General features: G+C 49.3%; 1 protein-coding gene across 1 annotated transcript in view; it reads right to left on the bottom strand.

Moving 5' to 3' along the window:
• DNAH1 (dynein axonemal heavy chain 1) overlaps positions 1-8250 on the bottom strand; it is a 78859-nt gene extending 70609 nt beyond the window's left edge. Inside the window, 7 exon segments of the mRNA XM_068157921.1 lie at positions 621-873; positions 1373-1534; positions 2465-2597; positions 3113-3269; positions 4261-4435; positions 7370-7442; positions 8039-8250. Of these exon segments, the coding sequence (XP_068014022.1) occupies positions 621-873; positions 1373-1534; positions 2465-2597; positions 3113-3269; positions 4261-4435; positions 7370-7442; positions 8039-8233 (1148 nt within the window). The 5' untranslated portion in view covers positions 8234-8250.
• Between the last annotated feature and the right edge of the window lie 18412 nt (positions 8251-26662).

Genomic DNA, 26662 nt, shown 5'->3' with positions numbered 1-26662 from the left:
GGCAATCAGTCATGGCTAATTCCCAGCGACACCACCAATGGCTCATGATTCATCAGCCCAGGGACTCTTAAAATGCCTTCCTGATACAAACTGCATCTCAAAGAGACACTCGATTATATCCAGGTGTTTACATCGTGCTGTGCAGATCGTCTTCTGATTTTAGCAGCTGTTAATGAGCAGAAGAGTCACCAACAGCTCTCTGGAGACAGCTGGTGGTCTGCAGATCAATTCAGCAATGAGTGATCTGTTCTGTGAAAGCACGGGGAGACAGCAAGGTCAACCACACCATTTCTGTCCAAGCTTCCTGCTGTTGAAGGCCACTTAACTGCAGGTGTAAGCATGGCTCAGTGGATCTGCATATGAAGCATATCTGCTTCATCTGGGAGTACTGACAGATCACCCATCCTGTACATGTGTCCCTGGGGCTCTTTTCCTACCTACCACTGCTGCCACTCTGGGCAAGATGGAAGTCTGCACAGGCTGCAAAGCAGATGAGATCCACAACCTATCAGTTGGATACTCAAGATCTGCCACCACTGCCACTTGTTTGTATCCCTGTGAAGCTCTGCAGTATTAACGGACTGAAGGTTGAGACCTCAGGTACACATCTGATGCTTTACCTCTCATCTGTCTTCAGTTTGGGAGTATTCATGGCCAACAGCTTTATCTTCTGCAGGCTCTTCCCACTGATGCTGTTTTGTCCATCAGTGGGCATGCTGTCCACATACTGGTGATACCTTATCAGTGCCTCTGTCTTCTTACGCAAGCTGTGAGCGGAAGCTACCCGCTCTGCAAAGACCCGGGGATCTTCAGCCAGAAACAGCAGGCAAACTCGTGGCACCCAGTACTGACATGGCAACAATGGGGCTCTCCCTGGGAAACAAAAGTAAAGCTTACAAGAGTCCACAGGGAACAAAAAATGACTTGCAATGTGGGCAGCAGTTCTTTGATGGATTCATTAATTGGGCTGGCTTACCGGTGATCAAAATGAAGGCCCAAAGCTGAGGACAGCAAGAGACAAGAAGCATGGAATGAGCAGCACCTCCAAACTTTTCAAAAGGGGGGTACTTGATCTTAACCTATTGACATGTCCCCTCAAAATGGCACTGGCCCAGAGAGACCACCATTTAAGGCAGGAAGGATAAGAAACAAAAAGTATCTCCAAAGGGAAGGCCTCAAACAGGTTGTCAAATCAACATGTGGAGTTCTCTTCCCTAGAGGTTTTACAGGACTGGTTTAACAGGCATGTCAAGAGTGGTAACAGGGAGAGAAAGTAAATTACTTCCTGATCTCCTTCTCATCTCCACCAAAGACCACCATAGATTATAGACTGGCTCTCATTAGGTCCCTAAAGGCCTTACATGAAACACACCTTCTGGAGTTACTCCTCCATTGAGAATGGGTCTCCCCTCTTCATCCTGTACCAGCCCATCCTTATCTGTTTTATGGACCAAGTAGAGCTCTGTCTCCTTGTCATAATCCAGAACACCAACATCCATCCACTTGTAGATTAATTTCTGGGTTTTGGGATCCTCTGAGAGAATCAAGGATTAGAAAACAAGGTTAGTCTATTCTCCTAGAGACTACAGCAAATGGACTTTCCTGATCAGATTGGTGAGGCTACAGTTAAGTCCATTTACTAGTTTGAATCTGAGTTAATCTCACATATTTGCTGTTGTGATCAACTAAACACTGAACTTGGGTTTGACAACTTAGCATCTTCCATTTTTCTCCTTCCCTCTGTGGGTCCTTTGTGGGCTATCCTACCAATGCCTGCTTCAGGCAGCTATTGTCTCATACTTGGGTCCCACATATCCCAACATCTTCTCTTTCAGCTTCCTGATTCCTTTACCCCTAGATCCAGCCAAGCCTCTGAAGGCTGCCCCAGAGCTGCAGTCAGCCTGCATGCCAGCTGCTATGCTTTAAAGTGCAGATGTGCCAATAGGAACTGCAGCCACAACTGGACAAGAACCAGTACAGCTGTACCTAGTGATACCTTCCATTAGGAAGGCTCTGAGTGACAGGAAAACAACAGATGTCCACAGCACTTAATTTGCCCCAGATTTACTACTTGGATTTCCACTGCAGTCTGCAATTGACTTCTGATGCTGCACACCCAGTGAAATGCAGGCAGAACATACCGTGTTCAATACAAACCACTAACCTCATGGTAATATCTACATATCAATAAAGCAACATTTTGATTGCATTAACACTAAGGCACAGAAAACAGGGCAAAAGTCAGAGGCTACTTCTAAAAAGTGTAAATAGTCCATTCAGGGCAGAACCGACAGCTGCCAAGATCCCTGGGCTGGCTCTGTCTGCCTGAGCCTGGTCAGAAGGAGTTAATTGCTTTTCTGCTGCTCAGAGATGCCTGTGTCAGAATCTACATGCTCCCTTCTGCTGAATGGGCCTGGGATTGTAGGCATTGTCTTGCTGGAGCAGTAACTCATTCAAGCTTTACCGTGTCCCAGCACATCATCTGTAGGTAAAAGTGCTTTTCCAGGCAATGGCTTTCTATCCTGAGATCCTGGCTCCAGTCCTAGCGAGATCCACTCTTCTGGAGTCCGACAGTCATACTCCGTATCATCAAACACCTGAAAAGCCAGAACGTGGGTGAAATGGCCTCTTCCTTCAGGCAGAATACCTGATACAAAACTTCATGGGAGGGAAATGAATGCACAATTCCTAAATGCACTATGAAAAGGGAAAACAGTCCAAGTGTCAAAGCTGTGCTGATCTTTGACCAACAGTCTTCTCCCAGACAGTAATCTGTACCTCTAGCCATTTCCTGCAGAGCTGATACACCACCTGAAGAGGTCTCACACATTAATATTGCTGTCTGCTGCATCCAGAAGGAAATAAGAGACAACACCTTTTCTTTGGGCACACAAATGACAGTGAGCACCCTCAAGGATTATTAGTTCTAATGGAAGCTGTGGGCACCCTGCAGGAGATGTTCAGCATCTGGTAGAGATCCTTCAGAGCCCAAACCTAGCATTTCCTTGTTTTATCAGTTGTACAATTGATGGTTAAGTGTCCTGCAGTTCTCAGAAACATCCTGTGGTATAAGCACTGACAAAGATCACAAGTGCCAAACATGCTCTCTTACCTTTAATGGGAGGTAGATGGGAAAGACAGGATCTTTCCTCTCCCCAATAGTTGGCATGCTGTCAGGGTCATGGTGCCTTGGCATCAGCTCATTGGAGTCTATCCCCTTGCTGGCTAAGAGCTCAGCAATATCAAAGGAGAGGTATAGCTGTCTTTTCCTGTTTTGATCAGAGGGGGAAATAACCACTTACTGCACCTAGAAGAGTTCCCATGTCTGTAACTCCACTTTTTGACGGTGGACCCCCACCAGTAAAAAGTTTTGGAGCACATTCCTTATGCATGTACTTCATCTACAGAACTGAACAGTTGGGTTGGAAGGGATCACCTAGTCCAATTGATGAATTATACACACACACTACAGTGCCAGTATATCATGGACATAACAGAGCATAGACAACAAACAGAGAATGAAAAGGATGAGAAAAAAAACCTAAATAAACACTATTTTAAAAAATATATTGTCTTCTGAGCTGTCTTGTGGACTCTCTGTGATAGGACATCGAGACACTGGAACATGTCCAGAGAAGGGCAGTGAGGCTGGGGAGAGGCCTTGAGCACAAGCCCTGAGGAGAGGCTGAGGGAGCTGGGGTTGTTTAGCCTGGAGAAGAGGAGGCTCAGGGGCGACCTCATTGCCCTCCACAACTACCTGAAGGGTGGTTGTAGACAGGAGGGAGTTGGTCTCTTCCCTCTAGCAACCAGCACCAGAACAAGAGGACACAGTCTCAAGCTGCACCAGGGGAAGTTTAGGCTGGAGGTGAGGAGAAAGTTCTTCACCGAGCGAGTCATTCGTCATTGGAATGTGCTGCCCAGGGAGGTGGTGGAGTCACCATCCCTGGAGGTGTTCAAGGGGGGATTGGATGTGGCACTTGGTGCCATGGTTGGAACTAGATGATCCTTGTGGTCCCTTCCAACCCTGAATGATACTATGATACTATGAGGTCTGTGGTGACAGGTTGGACTCGATCTTTGAAGTCTCTTCCAACCTCGGTGATACTGTGATACATACAGCCTGCTTGGAAGAGCATTGCCTTACAGGTTAGCATTTCCCTAAAGATTTTTGACATCTCACATCTTGAAAGCAAAAATCAGCACCCGAACCTGCTGTGGCCATGCAGTAAAAATGTCTCTAAGCACTTGCTGGTTTCTCACCTGTCTACTTCAATCGCCCGAGGGAGCTGCCCTGGAAGCCTTTGGGAGGGAATCTGCACTTTGGGCAGAAAGGATTGCGCTGGGAAATGTGACTTCTTGATCTTCCTAGTGGTTGGTCCAATCATTTGCTTATCCAGGATGCTTAGAAAGTCCTCAGGCATCTTGAAGCTTGTGACTAAGAGGCAAAGAGAAGCACAGATCTGAACCATCCAGACATCACTTTGCTTTACGTTCACACACACAGGAGGACTGTGCTGTCTCCTGGGTTGCCTGCAGAAGTCACTTCACTAGATTTGTGAGTGAAATCAAGCAGACATCAAATGGGAAACATTAAGTAAGATATTTTTTCCTGCTGAAATATATCATTACAGTTTTCCAGTATCAAAATGATGGCTCAGAAGCCCCCACTGAGAATTAGAATAGAATAGAATAAACCAGGTTGGAAGAGACCTTCAAGATCATCGTGTCCAACCTATCATCCAACACCACCTAATCAACTAACCCATGGCACCAAGCACCCTGTCAAGTCTCCTCCTGAACACCTCCAGTGATGCTGACTCCACCACCTCCCTGGGCAGCCCATTCCAATGGGCAATCACTCTCTCTGTGTAAAACTTCCTCCTGACCTCCAGCCTGAACCTCCCCTGGTGCAGCCTGAGACTGTGTCCTCTTGTTCTGGTGCTGACTGCCTGGGAGAAGAGACCATCATCCGCCTGTCTACAACCCCCCTTCAGGTAGTTGTAGAGAATGATAAGGTCACCCCTGAGTCTCCTCTTCTCCAGGCTGAGCAACCCCAGCTCCCTCAGCCTCTCCTCATAGGGCTTGTGTTCCAAGCCCCTCACCAACTTTGTTGCTCTTCTCTGGACTCGTTCCAGCAAGTCAACCTCCTTCCTAAACTGAGGGGCCCAGAACTGGACACAGTACTCGAGGTGTGGCCTAACCAGTGCAGTGTACAGGGGCAGAATGACCTCCCTGCTCCTGCTGGCCACACTGTTCTTGATGCAGGCCAGGATGCCATTGGGAGGTAGGGCACTGCCCTGGCTCCAAGCAGCTGTTCTGCTCCCAGCTTCACTACAGACTCTCTACATGACCATGGTTAAATTACTTTCTCCAGTGCACAGCTTCCTTCACTCTCAGAAAGGGGTGGGGCTCCCCTGCCACCCTGGGGTATCCTGAGACCAAGAGTCAGTCATAGCTGGGAGGAACTTGGCCAAGATGGTGATAAAGGACTTCTGAATACTGCTGGAAAGAACAAGCTACTCAGGTCACATTTATGTGCTGAAGTCCCTATTAACACCGTACTGGGGACAAAACCCTCCTCAGTTTTGGCTCAAAAGAACCTCCCACTCACATCAGCAGTGGTGCAAGGAAAAGAAAAATTACTCAAATCTGCACTGAGCAAAAAGTATACATTCCAAAGAACTGCCTGAAATTAAACCATGTCATTTACCCCATAAATAAACCAAACTGTTTATATTGCTAAACAAGCTGCAAATAATAGAACAGCAGCAAACTGGGAATTTGAAGCTTAACCTAAATTAAGTAATTGCATGCAAGCTTTAAAGAGCACTATTCCCTAGACAGAGCCAAGCATTGAGCTAAAAATAGATTTTAGTGGAGTGAAAGCATTTCATTTGATGAACTTTCACACTCTCCCAAGGAGAAACTTCAAAGTTCTGGCTTGTAAGTGAGTATTTTGGACATCAAGCTTTGAATTGACCTCCCCATCACGGCCCACATGCTTCTGCTTGTGTCATGGATGCAACCCCTTGATTTCAAGGCAGTTGTGCAGAACAGCCAATCATGCTGAAGGCAGACATGTTTCAGGATGATCAAGTATGGAAAGGCTCCTCTAAGAGGTCACTCTTTTGCCTTCCTTAAATGACCTCTGCCTCAACCCTTGTAGCTATGTACTGCCTGCTTAGGGTCTAAAGGAAATGGCTGCTGAAGTGGCTCCCTTCTCTCTCTGTCTCCACCACTCTCTTAAGAATGGAGGAATAAAAATGACCTTACCTATTTGCAGTGTCCATACCAACATGCATGCTCATGATAATTTCTAGGAATCCCTAAAATGCAGCTCCTTAGCCTCCTGCATATCTCTCGCTTGGGGTCTTTACAGAATGGCCCTGATTTATATTTGTTGTCAGGCAGCACAGCTGCCCCAATTTTGTCACTTCATTGTCACAAAATCCATGACACCATCCATCATGGCACTTTGTGCACTTTCAACCATTTATGTCAATACTTAGTGTTTCATTTGCATTCACATTTCCAGCTTGATAGCTTCTTCCCCCTGAAAAAGCAGCAGATCATAAATAGAGATCTGTCTCCACTTGTTAAGGATGAGTCTAGCTTGTCAAGATTCACTTGAGGATGCAGTCATTTGTCCTCACTCAGGAAAATAAATGCCACTTCTGAGCACAGGAAGGTGGTATATATAGACACCATCTTTCTCCAAGACTAAAATCCTTTCACACACGCTTTCTCCCCACCTGCTGCCAGCCTATGATCCATATCCCCAAGAGTGCTACAGCGGCCAGAAGAGTGTTGGCAAACCTTTCAGCCATACTCTGTCCCTATATTTGAGCACCCATGATAAAATACAGACCCACTTCTTGTAAGCAAGTGGGACCAGCAGCTCTGTATACACAAAGACCATTTGCATCTAGGGAGAACAAGCCACTGTGGGCTGCAGTTGGAAGCAGAACGACAAAAAGAGAGAAGACTGTGATTTTGGGCACCTAGGCCCTGGGGCGTTGCTGACTCTGTAGGCAATGATAACACAAAGAAATTCAGTGCATATGGCCCATGGGATCAAAAATCCCATAGGCAACACTGCTGTCCACCCTGGAGTCCTGGGGGGAGTGGATATACCTGGGAGAAAAGGAAGCACGGTTTCAGCACCTCCTCAGATCACTTTGCCCCACCTCTAAATGAAATTCACTTTTCATGGGATGTTCAAGCAGCTCAGTACCATTCCTGGGTACTGAGAGGGGAATGAAAGCAGAGTATTAACCTAGTGTCACCAGCCTAGCTCCCAGCATGCTCACTCTAAGCAGCCTGAAGACTTATGGCCCCATTTCCTGCCAGGTCACGAAGGCACACTTACCATCAGGGCAGTTGCCCCACACGTACGCCTGATCCAGCAACGAAGAGTGCACACGGGGGCGAGGATACTCCTCCTGAAATGCAGCATGTGAGAGAAGTCTCAGAGATAACAAAGCACAGTTGCAGCACAGTGGGAGGGTGGGTTATGAGAGAGAAAGAGCCTAAATTGAGACCCATTTTACCAGAGCTTTAGGGACAACTGAGACTGTGAGTAATGGTCAGAAAAGGCTCAGAGAGACAGACACAAATATCTGAAAACTTCAGCCCAGTGCACAGACAGGAAATTTGTCAGCAGACTGCAGCCCAATGTTAGCAGCCCAATGTCAGCTTAAGATGTGTTCTGGGGGCTAATTAGGCAGTTATTAGGGGTCTACTTCCAAATATCTTCTGCAGTCACCACTTCACGCCAGCCTTGCCATGCTGGCATCCTAAACCTGGGCAACATCATGACAATGACAGCACTGGCTACTGAGGAAGGCAGCATATCTATGATCAGGAAGAGCCTTAGGGCTTCACTTTGTAAGGGTAATGGTCTTGCACAAAGGCCTCTGACCAAAATGAAGGGCTAGGACCTGGGATGAAAGCTGTATGTCTTCAAACCAGTTTGAACACAAGTCCTTCTGTGGCAGAAGGACAGCAGTAGAAAAAAAGATTTATCCTTTGCACTTACCTCCGAGGTGTCAGAGGCTCCTGAAGCGAAGCCACCAGAGCAAGATGTCTCTTGTCTAAAGGCTGAGCCTCTTTCTTGCTCCTGGTTGCAGCTTCTTGTCCCTGAACTGCAGTCCTGGGACAAAGCCTCACTGGTGGTATTGGGATGGTTTGGGCTCCTACCCAGAGAAGTCTTCAAATCCTTTGTTTTGTCCATCTTCTCAGGAGAGTAATGCTGTGATGCAACCCTTAGCCTGCTAGAGTGGAAAGACATTGAGCCTGTTACTCTATTTTTGGCACCCCTCCACACCTTCCCACCAGGCTGGGTATCATTGACTTGCTAAGAAGATGAGTGGGTTACAACGTAGGTGTGACACCCTGCTTTGGTACGAAGGGCCCTGGGGCCTATTGGTCTCAGGTGGCTGACTCAATGTCGCACTAACCCTGGGGAAAGAGAGCACTTTGTTATTCCAAATGGGTTTTGGAGAGGGAAAACCAGCAGCATATGCTTTGAAAACTGCTTTCCTGAAGCAGCAGGGGCTTCCCAGATCCGTGGCAGCATACAAAAGGCTGCCAGGAGTATTTGAGTATACTGGGACTACAACAGAAGTGCTACACTTGCTGTACCCAAATCCCTTAAATCCTCATCATGCTTCATTCCAGTGGGAGCAGTCTATAGCTTAGATACCAACAAGCTAGTCCCAGGTGTAAAGTCTGACTCTTTCATTTAAATAATTCAGGGGAAATGTTTAAGCACTGCCTAACGAATATTAAAATATAGCCAGGAGCTCCCTTCTCTCTCCTCCTGCAGGGGAGATTTTTGCTGGTGATCTCAGCTTACAAATAACTTCTACCCTTCCACCTTGGGAGACACAAGTCCAGGCAAATATTACAGCTGTACATCTTATTTTATAAAAACCTCTGTGCACTGAGAGAGACTAATTATGAGCAGCCCTCGGACTTCTGGCATGATCATAATGTAGCTCTTGATCTTAGGCTTGTCTAAACACAGAGATGACTACTGCAACTAATTAGTACAGCCACAGTGACACAAGCCCCTCCAGCCTGCACTGATGCAACGATACACACCCACCCAGAAAGATTATTCCTATAAACTGTGAGTCAAAGCTCTCCACTGTGTCTCTCAAGGCTACTCCAAGTGCAATACAGCTTACTCGTCAATTCCTGCTCAGAGTTAGGCCAAGGCTCCTCATTCAGCCCTACTTCACTAAGTTTGTGTGCTGCACCCTTGCTAGGACCCATTTGTCTGTCTTGCTCACTTCTGGAAGCTGAGCTTCTGCCACAGGGTGCTACACAGGAGTCTTCCAGCTTGCCATAGGTAAGCAATAGAAAGACTTTGCCAAGTCTTGCAGGTCACAGGTGGCACGGTACCCGTTTGGACTTTCATCCTGATGTGGAGAAGACAACACAGCATCCTCTCCTGTCATGCCTTCTCTGCTCTGCCCTTGAATAGAGTGAAAACTCTGCCCATCCTGCACTCTTGATCAGAGAGGGCAATTTTTTCTACCTTTCACCTTGCTGCCTGTCTGCAAGAATGAATCAGGTACAGGCAGCAGAGAAAGCATTACATGCCTGCCGGAGGTAAAAGGGAATAACTGTGCTGGGTTATTACTGCAGGTTCAAGCCAGTGCACAATTTTGAGAGGTTGAATCAGAAAAGAAATCAGATAATAAATCAAAGTTACCATGATGCGAATCCTTTAAGTGAAACAGAGTAAGCAAACAGATTGGAGAGACCTGGGAGGCAAGATCAATAACACCCCCTCCCCTTCTTCAAGCTCAAAAGATCTCCAATCTTTTTTGCTCTCAGCTTCTCTTTGGCATGCCAACTGAAACCTCATACCCTGAAGAATGAATTTTCCATGGAGGATTTTGTTTTTATTAGCTATTTTATGCTCTGGCCATATCTATTTTAGCAGCCCAGCAGGATTGATTGGTATCAGCCAAGATCCAAGGATTCCTGATGAATCACCGCTGGACTCTTCCGTGCCTGCTGCACCGGCATAGAGAACGGCAGCAAGGTGGAACAGCCCTGTGTTGGCCCTCCTGATGTTTCACCTGAGCATCCTGGGAGCAGGGGTGAGGTGGAGATGTGACTTGATGTTAATTTTACTTCTTGGAAACAGAACCCTAAACCCATCCAATTCAAAAAATGCAAAGTCCAGGATGCAAGCTCATCTGAACCTTCATCAGGGTGAGGGATCGAGCCCACTCCCAATTTATCAGGACTAGCAATCTCTGCCTAGATCCAAAACAATGTGGCTGCTGCCAATGATGGCTGAGTTCCCAAGATGGGGGAAGTGTGTGTACCAACTCTGCCCACAGCAGGCCTAATTCTTGGCTGTTTTGCTCCCTCTGTATTCACTCACACCTCCATAAAGTCCCTCCTGAGCACTTATCTCAAAATAAAACAACCCCCTACTCAGTGTCCAGCTCAAGAACACCCATCTGTCACACTCTCCCAGCTGCACAGAAGGAGGGTGTGGTGTTTGTAACTGCAAAAAAGCCTGACACATACCACCCCAAATAAAGAATAAAACCAGGCCCACAAAGTTTTCCAGCAACTCCCCAGACAGATGAGTAAACCTGCTTGGCTGAGCAGGCTGAAGCTGATAGAGAGATGGGAGAACTGCTAAGCACAAAGGGAATCCCACTCTTCTGCTACCCCAGCTGCTGGGATGTCACCAGGTGTCCAGCAAAGTTTCCCAGAGTGTGGTGGGAAGCTCGCTCCAGGTGGCTTTGTGCTCCCATCCAGCTCTCAGGAAAGGTCTCCAGGTTGTCTAAAAGACAAGAAGGGAGACTTTCTCTCTCTTATTCAGCACAGCAAATGGGTTTATTGCAAAGTGGTTCACTCCTGCCCAGACTCCAGCTCTGCCAATGGCACCTTCTGCATTCCCACACTCTGCAAAATGAAGAGCAGCATACAGTCTCCAGGGCTCTCCTCCCCACCCTCCCTTTAAGGGTGACACCAGACCCTCATCCCTGTGCAGCAGAGCTTGGTGTGGATTGCTGAGGCTGTTGCTGCTTGGGTAAAGGAACAATTTTCATCTTGCAGCAAGCATGTGACAGCAGCCTGAGCTCTCAGCCAGCTGTGCCAGAGCAACTGCTGATGGTGTGAAACAGTCCACACTCAAGGATTTCCTGGGTGCCTGAGGGATCATGAAGAAAAATAGTCGAACTGCCCAGAGCCCTGTTAATGTCATACTCTGGCTGCTGTGGCCATGGGCAGGAAGTTGTATCGTAGTATCATTCATAGTATCATTCAGGGTTGGAAGGGACCACAAGGATCATCTAGTTCCAAACCCCTGCCATGGGCAGGGACACCCCACACTACATCAGGCTGCCCAGAGCCTCATCCAGCCTGGTCTTAAACACCCCCAGGGATGGGGCCCCAACCACCTCCCTGGACAACTCATTCCAGGGTTTCACCACTCTCATGGTGAAGAACCTCCTCCTCACATCTAGCCTGAATCTCCCCATATTGTCTATATGCCATATTTGCAGCCTTCAATCCTTTCCTACTTAGAGCACTTTCCTCAGGTGTGGAGCTCCATTTTGACAAGGTGGGGGGGAAAAAAGGAATTCAGCTCACCTCAAGAAAATAATAGAATAGAATAGAATAGAATAGAATAGAATAGAATAGAATAGAATAGAATAGAATAGAATAGAATAGAATAGAATAGAATAGAATAGAATAGAATAAACCAGGTTGGAAGAGACTGTCAAGATCATCACGTCCAACCTATCACCCAACACCACCTAATCAACTAACCCATGCAACCAAGCACCCTGTCAAGTCTCCTCCTGAACACTTCCAGGGATGGCGACTCCACCACCTCCCCAGGCAGCCCATTCCAATGGGCAATCACTCTCTCTGTGTAAAACTTCCTCCTGACCTCCAGCCTGAACTTCCCCTGGCGCAGCCTGAGACTGTGTCCTCTTGTTCTGGTGCTGGCTGCCTGGAAGAAGAGACCAACCTCTGCCTGTTTACAACCCCCCTTCAGGTAGTTGCAGAGAGCACTAAGGTCACCCCTGAGTCTCCTCCTCTCCAGGCTAAGCAGCCTTCCTGAGATGCCTTCCTGAGAGCAGATCCTCTGCCCACCTCAATAACCCATCACTTCCTGCTAACCCTCTGTAGCTGGGAGCATCTCCCAGCTCTTCAACAGCAGCCTGGCACCGCGCCACGCTAGCTTTGGCTACGATGAGCTTGGAGAATCATTTTCACAACTGCTGAAACGCCTGTCTTTCCAGCAGCTCAGTCATGCTCTCTCACACCTGAAAAACACGTTTCCTAGATAGATCAGATACGTTACACTGCGCTAAATGGAACTATTCACAACGAGAGCATATTCTAATGGCACTGCTGACACAACATTAGCTGCAGCATCTGTGTGTCATTGTGGCAAAACTATAATTACAATTTCTCAGTAAATCCAAGCTTTACATATCCAAGAAGTTAAGACTCCCACGTGTCTTGCTCAATGTCTGGTATGAGGTGTTATTTTTTTGATCTGTTGCCTCTGCTTGGGATTCTTTGATCCAAAGCTTGACAAAATGGACTCTTTCCCTTCAAATAAAGTTCAAAACAGCTAAAAATTGCAACAGAAAAAAAAAAAGAGAGAGACAAATACTTTAAAAATAATCTACCCCCTGAGCAAAACCACAGATTGAAATCTAGCAGTCATTTATTTGGAATCTATTTACCTGGGGTTAGTCAGAACCCCAGTTGCTACACCATCCAGACACCAACATGTAAAACTGCCTCTTTTTTCCTGTCATTTAAGCCATATAAGCTCAGACGAGGTGATGAGCTTTCAACAAACTGCTTCAAACCTTATCCCATATATAAGAGCAAGTGCAGGGTCCTGCATCTGGGTCGAGGCAATCCCAGGTACAAATACAGGCTGGGCAGTGACTGGCTGGAAAGTAGCCCTGAGGAGAGAGACTTGGGGGTGCTGGTGGACGAGAAGCTCAACAGGAGCTCTCAGTGTGCACTTGCAGCCCGCAAAGCCAATCAGATCCTGGGCTGCATCAGGAGAAGTGTGGCCAGCAGGGCAAGGGAGGTGATTCTCCCCCTCTACTCAGCCCTGGTGAGACCCCACCTGGAGTACTGCCTGCAGTTCTGGAGCCCCTATTACAAGAGGGATATGGAGGTGCTGGAAGGTGTCCAGAGAAGGGCCACAGGGATGATCAGAGGGCTGGAGCACCTCTCCTATGAAGACAGACTGAAGGAGTTGGGGCTGTTCAGTCTGCAGAAGAGAAGGCTCTGAGGTGACCTAATTGTGGCCTTCCAGTATCTGAAGGGGGCCTACAGGAAGGCTGGGGAGGGACTTCTCAGGATCTCAGGTAGTGATAGGACTAGGGGGAATGGAATGAAGCTGGAGGTGGGGAGATTCAGGATGGATGTGAGGAGGAGGTTCTTCACCATGAGAGTGGTGAGACCCTGGAATGGGTTGTCCAGGGAGATGGTCGAGGCCCTGTCCCTGGGGGTGTTTAAGGCCAGGCTGGATGAGGCTCTGTCCAGCCTGATCTAGTGTGGGGTGTCCCTGCCCATGGCAGGGGGGTTGGAACTAGATGATCTGTGTGGTCCCTTCCAACCCTGAGTGAAACTATGAAACTACTTCAAATCTCTGCTACTTTAAAAAGCGAGTGGAAAGTAATGTCGAGTTTTATAGCAGCTTGCTCCCTCCCAACAATTTGCTTTGGCTTTACAGTAGATTTTCCTCCAGGTTTTTAAACACGTTCCTTGCTCCACGGGAAAGCGCCACACAGCCACTGCTCGAAGGTGAGGACACGGACAGGGCACAAGCGGGACTGATGGCCAGCGGTTAAGGACAGCGCTGCACTGCACGTTCGGAGGCTGGGTGCCACACCAAGTATTAGAATAAACCAAACCAGGTTGGAAGAGACCTTCAAGATCATCGTGTCCAACCCATCAACCAATCCAACCCACCCAAACAGCTAACCCATGGCACCAAGCACCCCATCAAGTCTCCTCCTGAACACCTTCAATGACGGCGACTCCACCACCTCCCTGGGCAGCCCATTCCAATGGGCAATCACTCTCTCTGTATAGAACTTCTTCCTAACATCCAACCTGAACCTCCCCTGGCGCAGCCTGAGACTGTGTCCTCTTGTTCTGGTGCTGGCTGCCTGGGAGAAGAGACCAACCTCTGCCTGTCTACAACCTCCCTTTAGGGAGTTATAGACAGCAATAAGGTCACCCCTGAGTCTCCTCTTCTCCAGGCTAAGCAATCCCAGCTCCCTCAGCCTCTCCTCACAGGGCTGTGTTCCAAGCCCCTCACCAACTTTGTTGCTCTTCTCTGGACTCGTTCCAGCAAGTCAACCTCCTTCCTAAACTGAGGGGCCCAGAACTGGACACAGGACTCAAGGTGTGGCCTAACCAGTGCAGTGTGCAGGGGCAGAATGACCTCCCTGCTCCTGCTGGCCACACTGTTCCTGATGCAGGCCAGGATGCCATTGGCCCTCTTGGCTGCCTGGGCACACTGCAGGCTCATGTTCAGCCTACCATCGACCAGCACCCCCAGGTCCCTCTCTGCCTGGCTGCTCTCAGCCACTCTGACCCCAGCCTGTAGCTCTGCATGGGGTTGTTGTGGCCAATGTGCAGAACCCGGCACTTGGATGTGTTCAATCTCCTGCCCTTGGACTCTGCCCATCTGCCCAGCCTGTCGAGGTCTCTCTGCAGAGCCTCTCTACCCTCCAGCACATCAACTCCTGCCCCCAGCTTGGTGAAAGTACTTAGGCTGCGACTCCCAACCCTGTTTAGTTTCTGTTATGAAGCAGCAACAGAGGCACGGCAGCCTCCTTTGCTATGGGGGCGCGGGAAGAGCAACCCGGGGCAGTAACTGCTTGTGCTAATTGCGCCTCTCGCCACAAGGACAGGGGCAGCAACTCCCCGTGCCCCGGAGGACACCGCGTCTCTGATGGTGCCTAAGGCACCCAAACCCCTGCCGGACATTTCCAGTGTCCTGGCAGTCCGCAGGGGCACACTCTCACACTCACAGCCGCCTGTCCCTGACGTCCGTCCACCTGCGCACCCACCCATCCACCGCAACGGCTCCTCTTGCCCTGCAGGCCCAGGCTTCCTTCCCTCCACCCCGTTCCAGCCCCTCAGACCTCGAGGCCCCGGTCCCGTTCCCGGCCGAAGGAGCGGCGGACCGCCGGGAAGTCCCCGGCCTGGCCCTTCCCGGCGGGCAGCACGCACCAGCCGGTCCGGCTGCCGGCAATCGACGCCGGCGTCGTTGCTGCGGGAGGAGGGGGCGGGCACAACCGCACGGCCGCAGGCAGTGGCGCCCCCTCCGCGGGCACTTGTGCTGGTCCGAGGAGGCGCGGGGCAGCGCGGGCCGGGCGGCGGCACTTCCCTGGCGGGGGGGGCGAGGGGTGGGGCCGGCCTCGCCGGCAGGTTACAACCACAAAGCTCCAACTACCGCCTCACAGACATCACGGAGCTCCTGTACTATCACCTCAGGGGCACTAGAGTCCCCAGTGCCACTGAGGGACACCACAGTGCCCCCAGTGCCACCTCAGAGACACCACCACTAAGCCTTCCACTGCCATCACAGACCTCTCACCACAGGGACACCACAAAGCCCTTGTTTGTATCTCACAGCCACTATCAAACTTATATTGCCTCCTCGGAGCCACCACAGAGTCCCCATTGCTACCTCACAGCCACCACAGAATCATCACTTAGCCACTACCATCACCCCAGGGCCACCATGGAGCTTATCTATGACCAAGTTTATGTACCCATGTGAGCAGTCACACCTAGGGGGTCGTGTCACATGGAGATGCATGACCACCACCATGTCCTATGACCTATAGAAGGAAAGTGGGCACTGAGTCCTGTTGGGAAGGCCCCTAGGGGAGGGAATAGTGGGGAAGGGATGAGCAGTGCTAGCCCCATGGACGAGTGAGGAAGAACCGGTCTGAATTATTTTGGGAGAGAGGCAGAAGAAGCAGAGATGAAAGGATTTTAGGAGAATAAATAAAAGAGATGTAGTGTGAGAGAGGGCAAAGGGCAGAGGAAGTGGAAAGGATGAAGCAGGAGATCAGAGCAGAGGCTCCTGCAGCAGCAGGATGGGCAGGGGCTGCTCACAGCCCCTTCACCTCCTAAGCCTGCTGACCCTGTCCAGGTCAGCAGAGTGCCAGCCCTGCTGCTGTAGACCTCTGTGCCTGGGAAAAGTGCAAGTCCTAGAGAGCAGGGCTAGAGGACCAGAGTTTTGCAAGGCTTTCTGAGGACAAAGCAGCCAGCAGGCTGGTCCAAAGGGTGGCCTTGTATGAGGGCAGAAGGTCAGGCAGGGTGGCACCAGGGTTGGGGGGAGGGGGTGTGGGGCATGCCACAGGGAGGCAGTAAAACCCAGGTGATGTGCACTTGTTCCACTTCCATCCCTGGACACCCACCCTGGCACCCCATCAGCCAAGATGGCACTGGGTACAAAGGGCCTGGGAGTCAAGGGTGGAAGAGGCACTTGTGACATCTGAAAATTTGCAAGCAAGGCTAAGTGAGGTTTAAGCAAAGAAGCGAAGGCTGTGGCAAAGAAAGCCTCAAGGAAGAAAGCTCCTGGTAAGAAAGCTCTCTCTCTGCAATGCTCATCCTCCTGCCAAGGTGTTCTCTGATTTGGCCACCCCACACTGGACTGCCCCCAGCCCTGCTGCTGGAGAAACTCCAGGGTAGGTTCTCTGCCATACTGCAAGCCTTGATGCCCCATTAAGAATAGAGCATGTGCTGGCTTGCCTCAATTAGGTTTGGTATCAAGCTTGCTAGAGTTCCCTGGAGTCACATCCCAGATAGTTCCTCTGGCCAGGAGGAAGCAATGGCAAAGACCCTTCACCCTTTGGATGGGAAAAATATCCATCCATTTCTCCTGGCTCTTGCTGCCCCTGCAGTTAGTTGTGCTTCATTTCTGATCAGGCTTTCAAAGCGGGAAAAGCAACCCATGACCACCACCATGTCCTACGACCTATAGAAGGAAAGTGGGCACTGAGTCCTGTTGGGAAGGCCCCTAGGGGAGGTCTTGCAAAGTTGGGTACAAAAGACCCCTAGGGGAGGGCTTTCAAAGTTCGGTACAAAATGCTTCAGCGAGACAAGAGATGAAAGCTGAGCTGTTTCGACTGGCTGGGCCTTCACAAACCCACCAGGCCAGAACAGAAAGCAGACAGGTGTGTGAGCCACCTCACTCTCCACCCATGTGCTGTCGTGACTAATTAATTTCCTGACCTGACTTCAAAAGAACTTTCTGGTTCCTCAGAAACTCACTTCCAGTTGTTGCACCATGTCCTGCTTCCACGGGTGTTCCTTTGGCCCAGGATGGCCAGACCTAATCACTTGCAAAAGGCAGGTTCAAAGTGGCAGTGGTGGCAGTTGGCCCAGCTGAACATCTCTGTGCTGTCTCATTCTCATATCAGTCCAAGCAGAGATGCTGTGCCCAGCTGGGCCAGGACAAGAGGTTTAGTGCTGTATTTCTTCCAGCTCTTTTTCTGCCATGAGCTCTTTTGAGGTCAGAGATCCACCTGTACTTGTGGGTGACGCTGAGTTCCCAAGAAAAAGAGTTCTCCAAGAAGAGCTTGCTGAACTGCTGCTGAAGCAGGCTGATCAGTGACTGACCCAGGATTTTCCCTAGTGCAAGGCTGTTTTAGGAAAACACTGCTCTCCCTATCCAACCAGCTAGGTCACTTGGTGTGGTGAAAGCATAAGCAGACCCACAGTAAAGGAGAGAGCTCTTTTCTCACCCAGGTACCCTACATGAGAACCAAGCCAGTTTCAGCAAGTGCTAGGATGTGAGCTGGCACTGGAAAGGGGAAATACATGAAGGCTGCTAATGATTCATTATGTCTCTGGAGCTCTTTTCTAGCAGAAGAGCCCAGCTTTTCTCTTGTATTGTCCATGAGCTGTTAGAGTCCTTTCCCCCAACCTCCACTTTCATCCCTTTGGCTCTCTTAAATCTGTTACAAAACAATGGCTCAGAAAACACTATTGCCGAGGCAGCATATCACAACAAACCTCACTTCTGCAGAGAAAGGCCTTCCTCTAGTTATAGGAGGGATAATAAAATACCCCAGATACCAACTTCTGTGGCCCTCAGAGATGATGTGCTGGTTGTTTTGTCTCATCACTTGCACCTACTCAACGTGGGTGGCAAGCCCCTTCAGATTTAGCAGTGTTTCCGTACCCACACATTTTGCTGAAGGCGCAAATGATCCTCAAAGCACAAGGCCACTGGAGAATAAGGGCCTAGATTTCTCTGTCTCTACACCTACATGTGTTCCCACACACAAGATACAGCATTCATCTAGAGTAAAACACCACATGTTGACAATGTTAACAGTACACTTGACAGAAACTCCTTAGATTGATCCCCAAAATGGAAAACCACCAGAAAGTCATAAAGCAGGAAGAGTTAGGACAAGATCTGGCTTCCTGTTGCCTGCACCTTTCTTCTGAAGAGGTAATTTGATTCTGGGGAAGCAATATCCATTCAGGTTCATCTTATATTCCTGCTAGTTTTAATACCTTTCTCAATGCAAGTCTGTTATCCTGAATTCAGGCAGGCTGAGACCAGAAGAGCAGCTCATAGCAGCCAGCATCAAGTTCTGTGTTTTCCAACCAGAGTTTTCGTTGGAGCCTCAAAAAATGAATGGGACTTTGACCTTGATACAGTGACATTTTGGTTGGCTAGCTTTCTCCCTTGTCTCCACCACCATGCTGCAGTAAATCATCTTCCCAAGGTGCATTCCTTCACATTCAGGATTGCACCATCAACCCATGGTCTAGTCATGGGGTCTGTGTTGATAGGTTGGACTCGATGATCCTCAAGGTCCTTTCAACCTAAGTGATACTGTGAACCCAGCCAGAAAGCTTCCCCAAGGAATTTGCAGGCAGAGGCTCCTTCTCCAAAGAAACCATGTAGAGAGCATGGGGCTGGCCAGAAGTAGGAAGATGCCAGTGAGGATTGCTAGGCCCAAACCTGGGTGGGTAGGGATTGGTACTGATGGAGAAGCTAAGGAAGCCTCAATGATGGCATGTCAGCAGTGGTGGGCAGAGAAGCTTGCAGTAGGTGTTTTTTGCACAACTGGATCAGCAGATTTGGCCAAAACTGTCTCAAATGCAGTGCTGCCATCTTCTCCATAGGACTGCAGGTCAGCCACTAGTGAGCTTTTTCCAAGAAGTCTTTATGTATTTTACAGGGACCTTGATTTCAGAGAGTTAGTGGCAGAGGTGCTCTCACATATCCCACCCTCTGTCTCCCAAATCCTCTGGGGTTAGGCCCTTAAATTCCTCAGAAGCCCCAGTCAGATAAATGGCCAGATTTCAAGCAGCCTGAACTGACATGTTGACAGGTCATTTGTCAGAACATGCACAGGAGGCTTAGAGCTCTGTAGCTCCCCCAGCAATTATGGCGCAGGCACTGCCCCATCTTCCTAGGTGAAAGCATCAAAATGGAGCTATCAGTCTAACCACTGTCTCCCAGGAGCGTGAAGGGAGGTGGCTGTAGCCTCCTTCTTGTGCTTGACAGCCAGGACACGAGTCATCCCGGGTTGAGAGTGCCAGGGTCTGCCTCACGAGGATGCCAATATGCCCAGCCTGTACCAGGGAGGATGTAGCCGGAGAGGCGACATTTCCTGACACTCTTCAGAAATTTCAGAGATTCACGTATAAACACTCCTCAGACATGCAAAGCACAGCACTCAGGAGGCTATAGATAGAGCCTGCTCTCTTCTAGGAAATTCATCACCCGCCCCCGGCGAAAACGATCCCAAAAGAACTGCAAAGCCACTTCTGAAGAGCTACGAGCGGTCTTACAACTCAGGAGTTCCTAGACAACATGGAGGGATTGAGGTCCTCAGCCAATTAGTTCTGAGTGCTCAAGGGAGCTCAGGGGGGTGCTCGGTTCTGTGTCTGCAGGATAAGGAGAAATGACATGCACACTTTCAGAAGGGCTGGAAATTGCCCCTGAAGCTTCCAGAGGAACATTAAACTTTCCATGGCAGAGGTGGAGACACTGTGGCTCCCTGCCACAAAGGCACTTACTGGGTATCACAGTATCACAGTATAACTAAGGTTGGAAGAGACCTCGAGGATCATCAAGTCCAACCTATAAACACAGACCCCATGACTAGACCATGGCACCAAGTGCCACGTCCAATCCCCTCTTGAACACCTCCAGGGACGGTGACTCCACCACCTCCCTGGGCAGCACATTCCAATGACGAACCACTCGCTCGGTGAAGAACTTTCTCCTCACCTCGAGTCTAAACCTCCCCTGGCGCAGGTTGAGACTGTGTCCCCTTGTTCTGCTGCTGGTTTCCTGGGTGGTGTGAGGTGCTCTGGTTCAAATCTGTGGTCTGGACCAGATCTATCAGGTTCAGTGCTATATCTCGTCTTAGCAGGTAAGCACTGAAATCATCTGGGTTTCAGCAACATTTCCATCCTTTGCTGACAAACAGTAACAGATTCCTGTGAAAAGCCTTTCTTTAAGCCAACTGGCATTTGATCAAGGAATCCCCAACTTGTTCAGATTTTTTTTCCCACTAGAAAAAACGTGCCAAAAGCTGGGATGCCTCCTCACCTGAACAGCAGCGTTTCAGAAGCTGTGCAGAGCCAGGCCTGAGCTCCTGAGCTGGTGGGCTGAAGAGAGCAACAGGCCTTAGGAGGAGCGTAACACCATCAGAAGCAGACATTCGAGCACACCACCATGTCAGAGCGGTGCCTCTCCATACAAGAGCACAACCCAACACTTCTTTTTTTTTCATTTAGAATGGCTTCAAAACATACCTTCTTGACACTTGTTCATGAGCTGATTTATTGAACCAGGTGTCAGCCTGACTTCCTGCCATCAATAACACAGCGCTCTTACTATCTGGGCATTCATATCATTTATCTGGCTGATTCATCTACTCCTGAAGTACCTTCTGATTCAGCACTGAATGTGCCCTGTAAAGAACCCTCTCATACACAGAGAAAACATTAAAGACTGTTGGTGGAAAGCAAGAATCCCAAGTGTTTTCTGCTGGTTTTCCACCTGATTTTTTTGTGTGCAATTGATTATTGTAGAAACGTCAATATGAATGTGAAGACAAATAATGTAACCCAGAGGTGGATGAAAGCAGAGTTTGAGTGTGACCCTCCATGGCAAGTCAGCCTGCCTGCCCCCTTCTTGGTGTAAAGGCAGAGCAGAGTGACACTGCTCTCAGGAGGGAGGAGATTTCTGAAGCCTATGGTTTAGCTTCTTCTAGAGCCCAAAGGAAGTGTCACCCACTTAGTAAGTGCCAGTCACAGTCTCAGTCTCAGGCTGCGCCAGGGGAGGTTTAGGTTGGATGTTAGGAAGAAGTTCTATACAGAGAGAGTGATTGCCCATTGGAATGGGCTACCCAAGGAGGTGGTGGAGTCACCATCATTGGAGGTGTTCAGGAGGAGACTTGATGGGGTGCTTGGTGCCATGGGTTAGTTGTTTAGGTGGGTTGGATTGGTTGATGGGTTGGACGCGATGATCTTGAAGGTCTCTTCCAACCTGGTTGTTTATTATTATTATTATTATAGTTATTATTATTATAGTTATTATTATTATTATTATTATTATTATTATTATTATTGTTATTATTATTATTATTATATCTTTTGCCTCTGTGCTGGGAGCAGAGCTCAGAGTAGACAAAATCCAAAGGCAACCGTGGTCATGGCACTGCTTGACAAATGGGGGAAAATGGGCAATCAAGTCAGGAGAATTATAGCTTCCAAATGTCTAGAGTCAGCCCGCTGACTCCCAGCTCTCCCCCTGCTCCTTCCTCTGCTGATGCTCCAGTCCCCATTTCAATACCTGCCAGGTCCTTTTAGAGAGCTGACATTTCCATTCCTGACATTTTCTGCAGCTCCATCTGGGAATTAATGGCCGGATATTAGCAGCGATGGGGCCGTTTATCATAATTAGCCTCATGAAGCTACTGAGCATCCAACTATTTTTCATCAGCGCCGAGGAAATAAACTGCAGAATCCAGTAGACGAGATGGACGATTTATTTATTGATTGATTTATTTTGGTCTGTCAGGATGCAGCTTGAAAGTTTGCTGCGATGAGCGATGCTTGGCAGAGGCAGTGACGACAGTAGGGCTGGCTCACCTTGGGTGCACAAGCTGCAGGGAAAAGGCCCCCAGCCCCCCTGGGACATTGAGGAGGCATTTATTATCCTACATCTGCCCTAGCTTTCTGCTAATACAAAACAGCAAGCTGAGGCAGGTTGAGCCCTGGCTGGAAAAGCTTGGGAAGAGACAATCACACATTGGTATCATGAATGAAGGCCATCTCCAGCTATGACTTCTCTTCCCCATCAGGAAAGCAAAGTGAGGGTGCTGTTTACCCTACTGTCACAACCTGGTTATCCTGTACCAACCCTGGTCAGCAGGGGGTGAGCAAGGTTGTGCTAAGGTTCAAATAATACCCACTGGTTAGGCCACACCTTGAGTCCTGTGTCCAGTTCTGGGCCCCTCAGTTTAGGAAGGAGGTTGACTTGCTGGAAGGTGTCCAGAGAAGGGCAACAAAGCTGGGGAGGGGTCTGGAGCACAGCCCTGTGAGGAGAGGCTGAGGGAGCTGGGGTTGCTTAGCCTGGAGAAGAGGAGGCTCAGGGGTGACCTTATTGCTCTCTACAGCTACCTGAAGGGAGGTTGTAGCCAGGCAGATGTTGGTCTCTTCTCCCAGGCAACAAGCACCAGAACAAGGGGACACAGTCTCAAGCTGCACCAGGGGAGGTTTAGGCTGGATGTTAGGAAGAAATTCTTCATAGAGAGATTGATTTGCCATTGGAATGGGCTGCCTGGGGAGGTGGTGGAGTCACCATCCCTGGAGGTGTTTAGGAAGAGACTGGATGGGGTGCTTGGTGCCATGGTTTAGTTGACCAGATGGTGTTGGATGGTAGGTTGGACCTGATGATCTCAAAGGTCTCTTCCAACCTGGTTAATTCTATTCTATTCTATTCTATTCTATTCTATTCTATTCTATTCTATTCTATTCTATTCTATTCTATTCTATTCTATTCTATTCTATTCTATTCTATTCTATTCTATTCCATTCCATTCCATTCCATTCCATTCCATTCCATTCCATTCCATTCCATTCCATTCCATTCCATTCTAGGAGAAATGACACCAAAGGGCTGCTGAACTGGACTTATTAGATTGGACTGGAGCAGAGGGAAAAAGGGGAGGAAAAGCACTTGGAAAATACACATCAGAGAGAAGGGATATCACCATTTCCCTGGCTTGAAATCGTGGACCTGTCACAAGAGCAGTTCCAAGTTTCTTGGCAGCAGGTGCACATGCTGCAAGGAGCTGTGGCAGGGGACAGGGCACTGCCATGTGGTCTTCTGCAGGCCACAGGCAGTGTGAAGCAGGGCACTGCCATGTGGTCTTCTGCAGGCCACAGGCAGTGTGAAACAAGGCAGTGCCATGCGGTGTTTCTTTGGGCCACAGACTGTGGTGGGAACAGAGCAGCTCGAGGCTGGCTGAAGTAGGCTGTGCAGAATGCAGCGGTGGCAGAAGTGGAGCAGCACAGCTTCTTCTGGTCCCCTGCTCCCTCCTGCTTCCCCCAGAAGCTCCCTGGTTTTTCCAGCACCCCCTGTGTGGCAGGCACAGGGTGGTGGGTGGTGCCCCCCGAGCTGTGCAGGGTGTGAACACCTGCCCTTCAGTGGTGCTGCCTGAGACAACCAGGATGCTTGGGACCTCACACCTGCAGAAGGTGACACATGGACCAGCAGCTCCAGGACTGCCGTTTGGCCAGGTGTGCCAGGCCATCCTTGCATCCTAATGCTGCTGGCAGCTCATGTGTCTCTGCCACCTTACTGAGGTGCCTGGAAACAGAGCAAGCTGTTTTCTCACTCACTGTCCCATTTGGAGCAGAGTGAAGTATTAGCTTCTTGTTTTCCTTCACCAAAGGATTGACAGGAAAGTGGGGAGAGATCCCAGACAAGAGAGATGAGATTGGCATCCCCTGTGCGTAGGAGAAGGCCTCTTGGAAGGTCTGGGACTTACCATCAGCCAGCATCTCTGGCAGACATAAGGTCCACACTGTAGTAGGTAATGGTTACTGTGCCCTGAGTTTTACTGTTTAGGGGCCAGTCCAGTACATTGTCTGTTTCTGTGAGCTTGGGCACTCAAGGAACATCGCAGAGCTTGCGCTCCTCTCTGGGGATAGCTGGTCACTGAGCTGCTGACATCCACCAGACCCTGTTGTCCTCCCTCCTGGCTACTGCTGTGGGCAGGGAGCCTGTGCTGATTTCAGTCTACCATCTTTCAAATTTTGATCACCCCCTCACAAGTATTGAATAGGAGGAGAGGGCCAGCTTGTGAGGGGTCAGCTGCATTGTACTGCACCACATCTGCATGGCTTGCAGTCTGCAGCTGGATCTCTTCTGCCTGCAGCTCCTTTCTGTCCAAGCAACAAATAAGGATTGCAAGGCTGTGTGGAGCTACCTGGACTGAGGCACAAAGGCCCTCCTAGGCTCCCAGCCTCAGCGTTTCTCTTCCCTCTATATCCACGAAGAGCCACAAGGTCTTGCTGCAAACCCACGCCACCTCAGTGCTCACCTGCAGCATGCCCACCTCCTCTCCTGCAGGCTGATTAGCAAGAGCTTTCCATCCTGAGGTTTGCTATGCAAACATTGAACGTTTGTGTTTAAATATTGCACTCTTCTGCTGATGTGAAGCTAGTAATTACAGCCAGATGGGACCTGCCTCACAGGCAGACACAGGGCCCACACACTGCTGGGTGGTGGCTTTTTTTGTGTGTGGTTGATGGTTTGGGGTTTTTGGTTGTTGGTTTTTGTTTCAAAGCCATGTGGCCAGCCACCAGGAGGAAAATCAGAAAAGCTGAATGTCATTTAAAACAATGGGGAGGGGGGGCTGGGGGGGTGGGAAGGAAGAAAAAAGGGCTTTCTAAATATATATCATACAACATATTCCAGGTGAGCACTAAGTGTTTCTGGCTGCAGTGCCTGGCAGCCTCCATACTATACCTGGGACACGTTCCAAGCCAGCATGCTTGAGCTACATGTCCCTCTGGGCACAGTATGGTGATGCCATGCACTGATTTGGCATTAGCACCTCCTGCAGCACCAACAAGGTCTGATCCTGCAGAGACTTCCTCAGCTGAGTGAGAGCTCTTTTTGCACAAGGGTCTGATGCAGTCTGTCCTGGCCCCTAAAAGTGTGCTGCAGTCCCAGGGCCACCACACTGCTAGCATGGGCTTACAACTAGTGCTGCCTCCTCACCTGCTAACTTGAGAGATCTCCTTTGCTTTGCATGCCTGCACACATTTCTGTCTTGCACAAGAAATACTTCATTTTTGACCAGCTCCAGGATTTCAGGTCTGATTCTGCTCAAGGCAAAGCAAAAACATTGTAGTGAGTGGTGGATTGTTTTTCCCCTGGATGATAGTCCAGTTCCATATTCACATTCAACATCTGATTGTATTTTTAACAGACACTCCTCTCCCCTACACACCAAACAGACCCAAAAGGCAAGCAGGAATACACCAGTCTGAGCAAACACCTAACTGTTTGTCCTGCCTAACACCTGTGTTATGCATACACACCACCAACTGCCCAGGAAGGAATCCCTCTCCTTGCTCCACAGCCCTGATCAAGTTCTAGCAGCTATGGTGATGCAGATACTAGTCACCAACAGCTGCCTGAAAAGCGGGCTGAATGTGGCTCATACTTAGTCTAAGTAGTACTGCAGGTGACACCACTCTAGGGGAAACAAGCTCTAAAGGCTACAGCCTTTTTCTTTGCAAATCGATTAGTCAGGCTCTGTTTAAGCTCCGTTTTCTCATGAGCCTCTTTGTAGCAAATGCTCTCAGGATGTTCCCAACCCAAGTGGTGCAAAACCAGAGCCCAGTCTCCTCCTCAAACAGCCAGAGATGTTTATTCCTCAGGACAGCTGCTGGGCTGCATCCTCTGTGTTGCGGCAGTCATTGTTACACAGCTCCTTGCTCTCCTGTCCGGTGTATGAGGTGTCCTGCAGCCAGCCTGGCCAACAGAGTCAGGGGAAGAAAGAGAGAAAGCAGCAAGCAGTAAAATAGAAGGAAGGAGGTCTAGGAGATGTAACAGGAATCATTGTTTTGTGGGAAACTGTAGAGCCTAGCAAACACAAGCTGTAATTCGAGACAAGTGCCAAGCCCAGACAGGTTTCCTGGGGAAATCAGGATCAACCTTGGTGAGAGGAGAAGGGAGCAGGTGATATGCAGAGGGAGGCAGGAATTCTCGATACATCCATCCAGGAACTCGCACCAAAGCTCTTGGACCCCATCCTCTGAGGCTGGCTGAGCAGATAGATGCCTGTGGCCATCTGATTCGTGTCCGTGATTCCTTTGCTTTTCTGCTACAGTTGTCTCCCTTGTCTGCTGCCTTTCTGAGGAGCTGCTTCTCACACTCCCCCTGTGCTATACAGGCATCACAAGTCTTTCTCGAGTAGAGATTCCCAAGGGAACTTATTTCTGCTGTCATATACCCCAGGAGAGTGTTATGGGAAGGATGTTATGGGAAGGGAAGAACTCAACACCTCTTTGCTTTCTGCACCCAAGCAGCAGAGGTTTGGCGTACCATTACCAGCCCTTG

This window comes from Melanerpes formicivorus, unplaced genomic scaffold, assembly GCF_026170545.1.
Source record: "Melanerpes formicivorus ecotype bairdi unplaced genomic scaffold, bMelFor1.0.p_v2 SCAF_38, whole genome shotgun sequence".
NCBI lineage: Eukaryota > Metazoa > Chordata > Aves > Piciformes > Picidae > Melanerpes > Melanerpes formicivorus.
The sequence above is the reverse complement of the archived record's forward strand: the minus strand, read 5'-3'. Positions and strand labels throughout refer to the sequence as shown.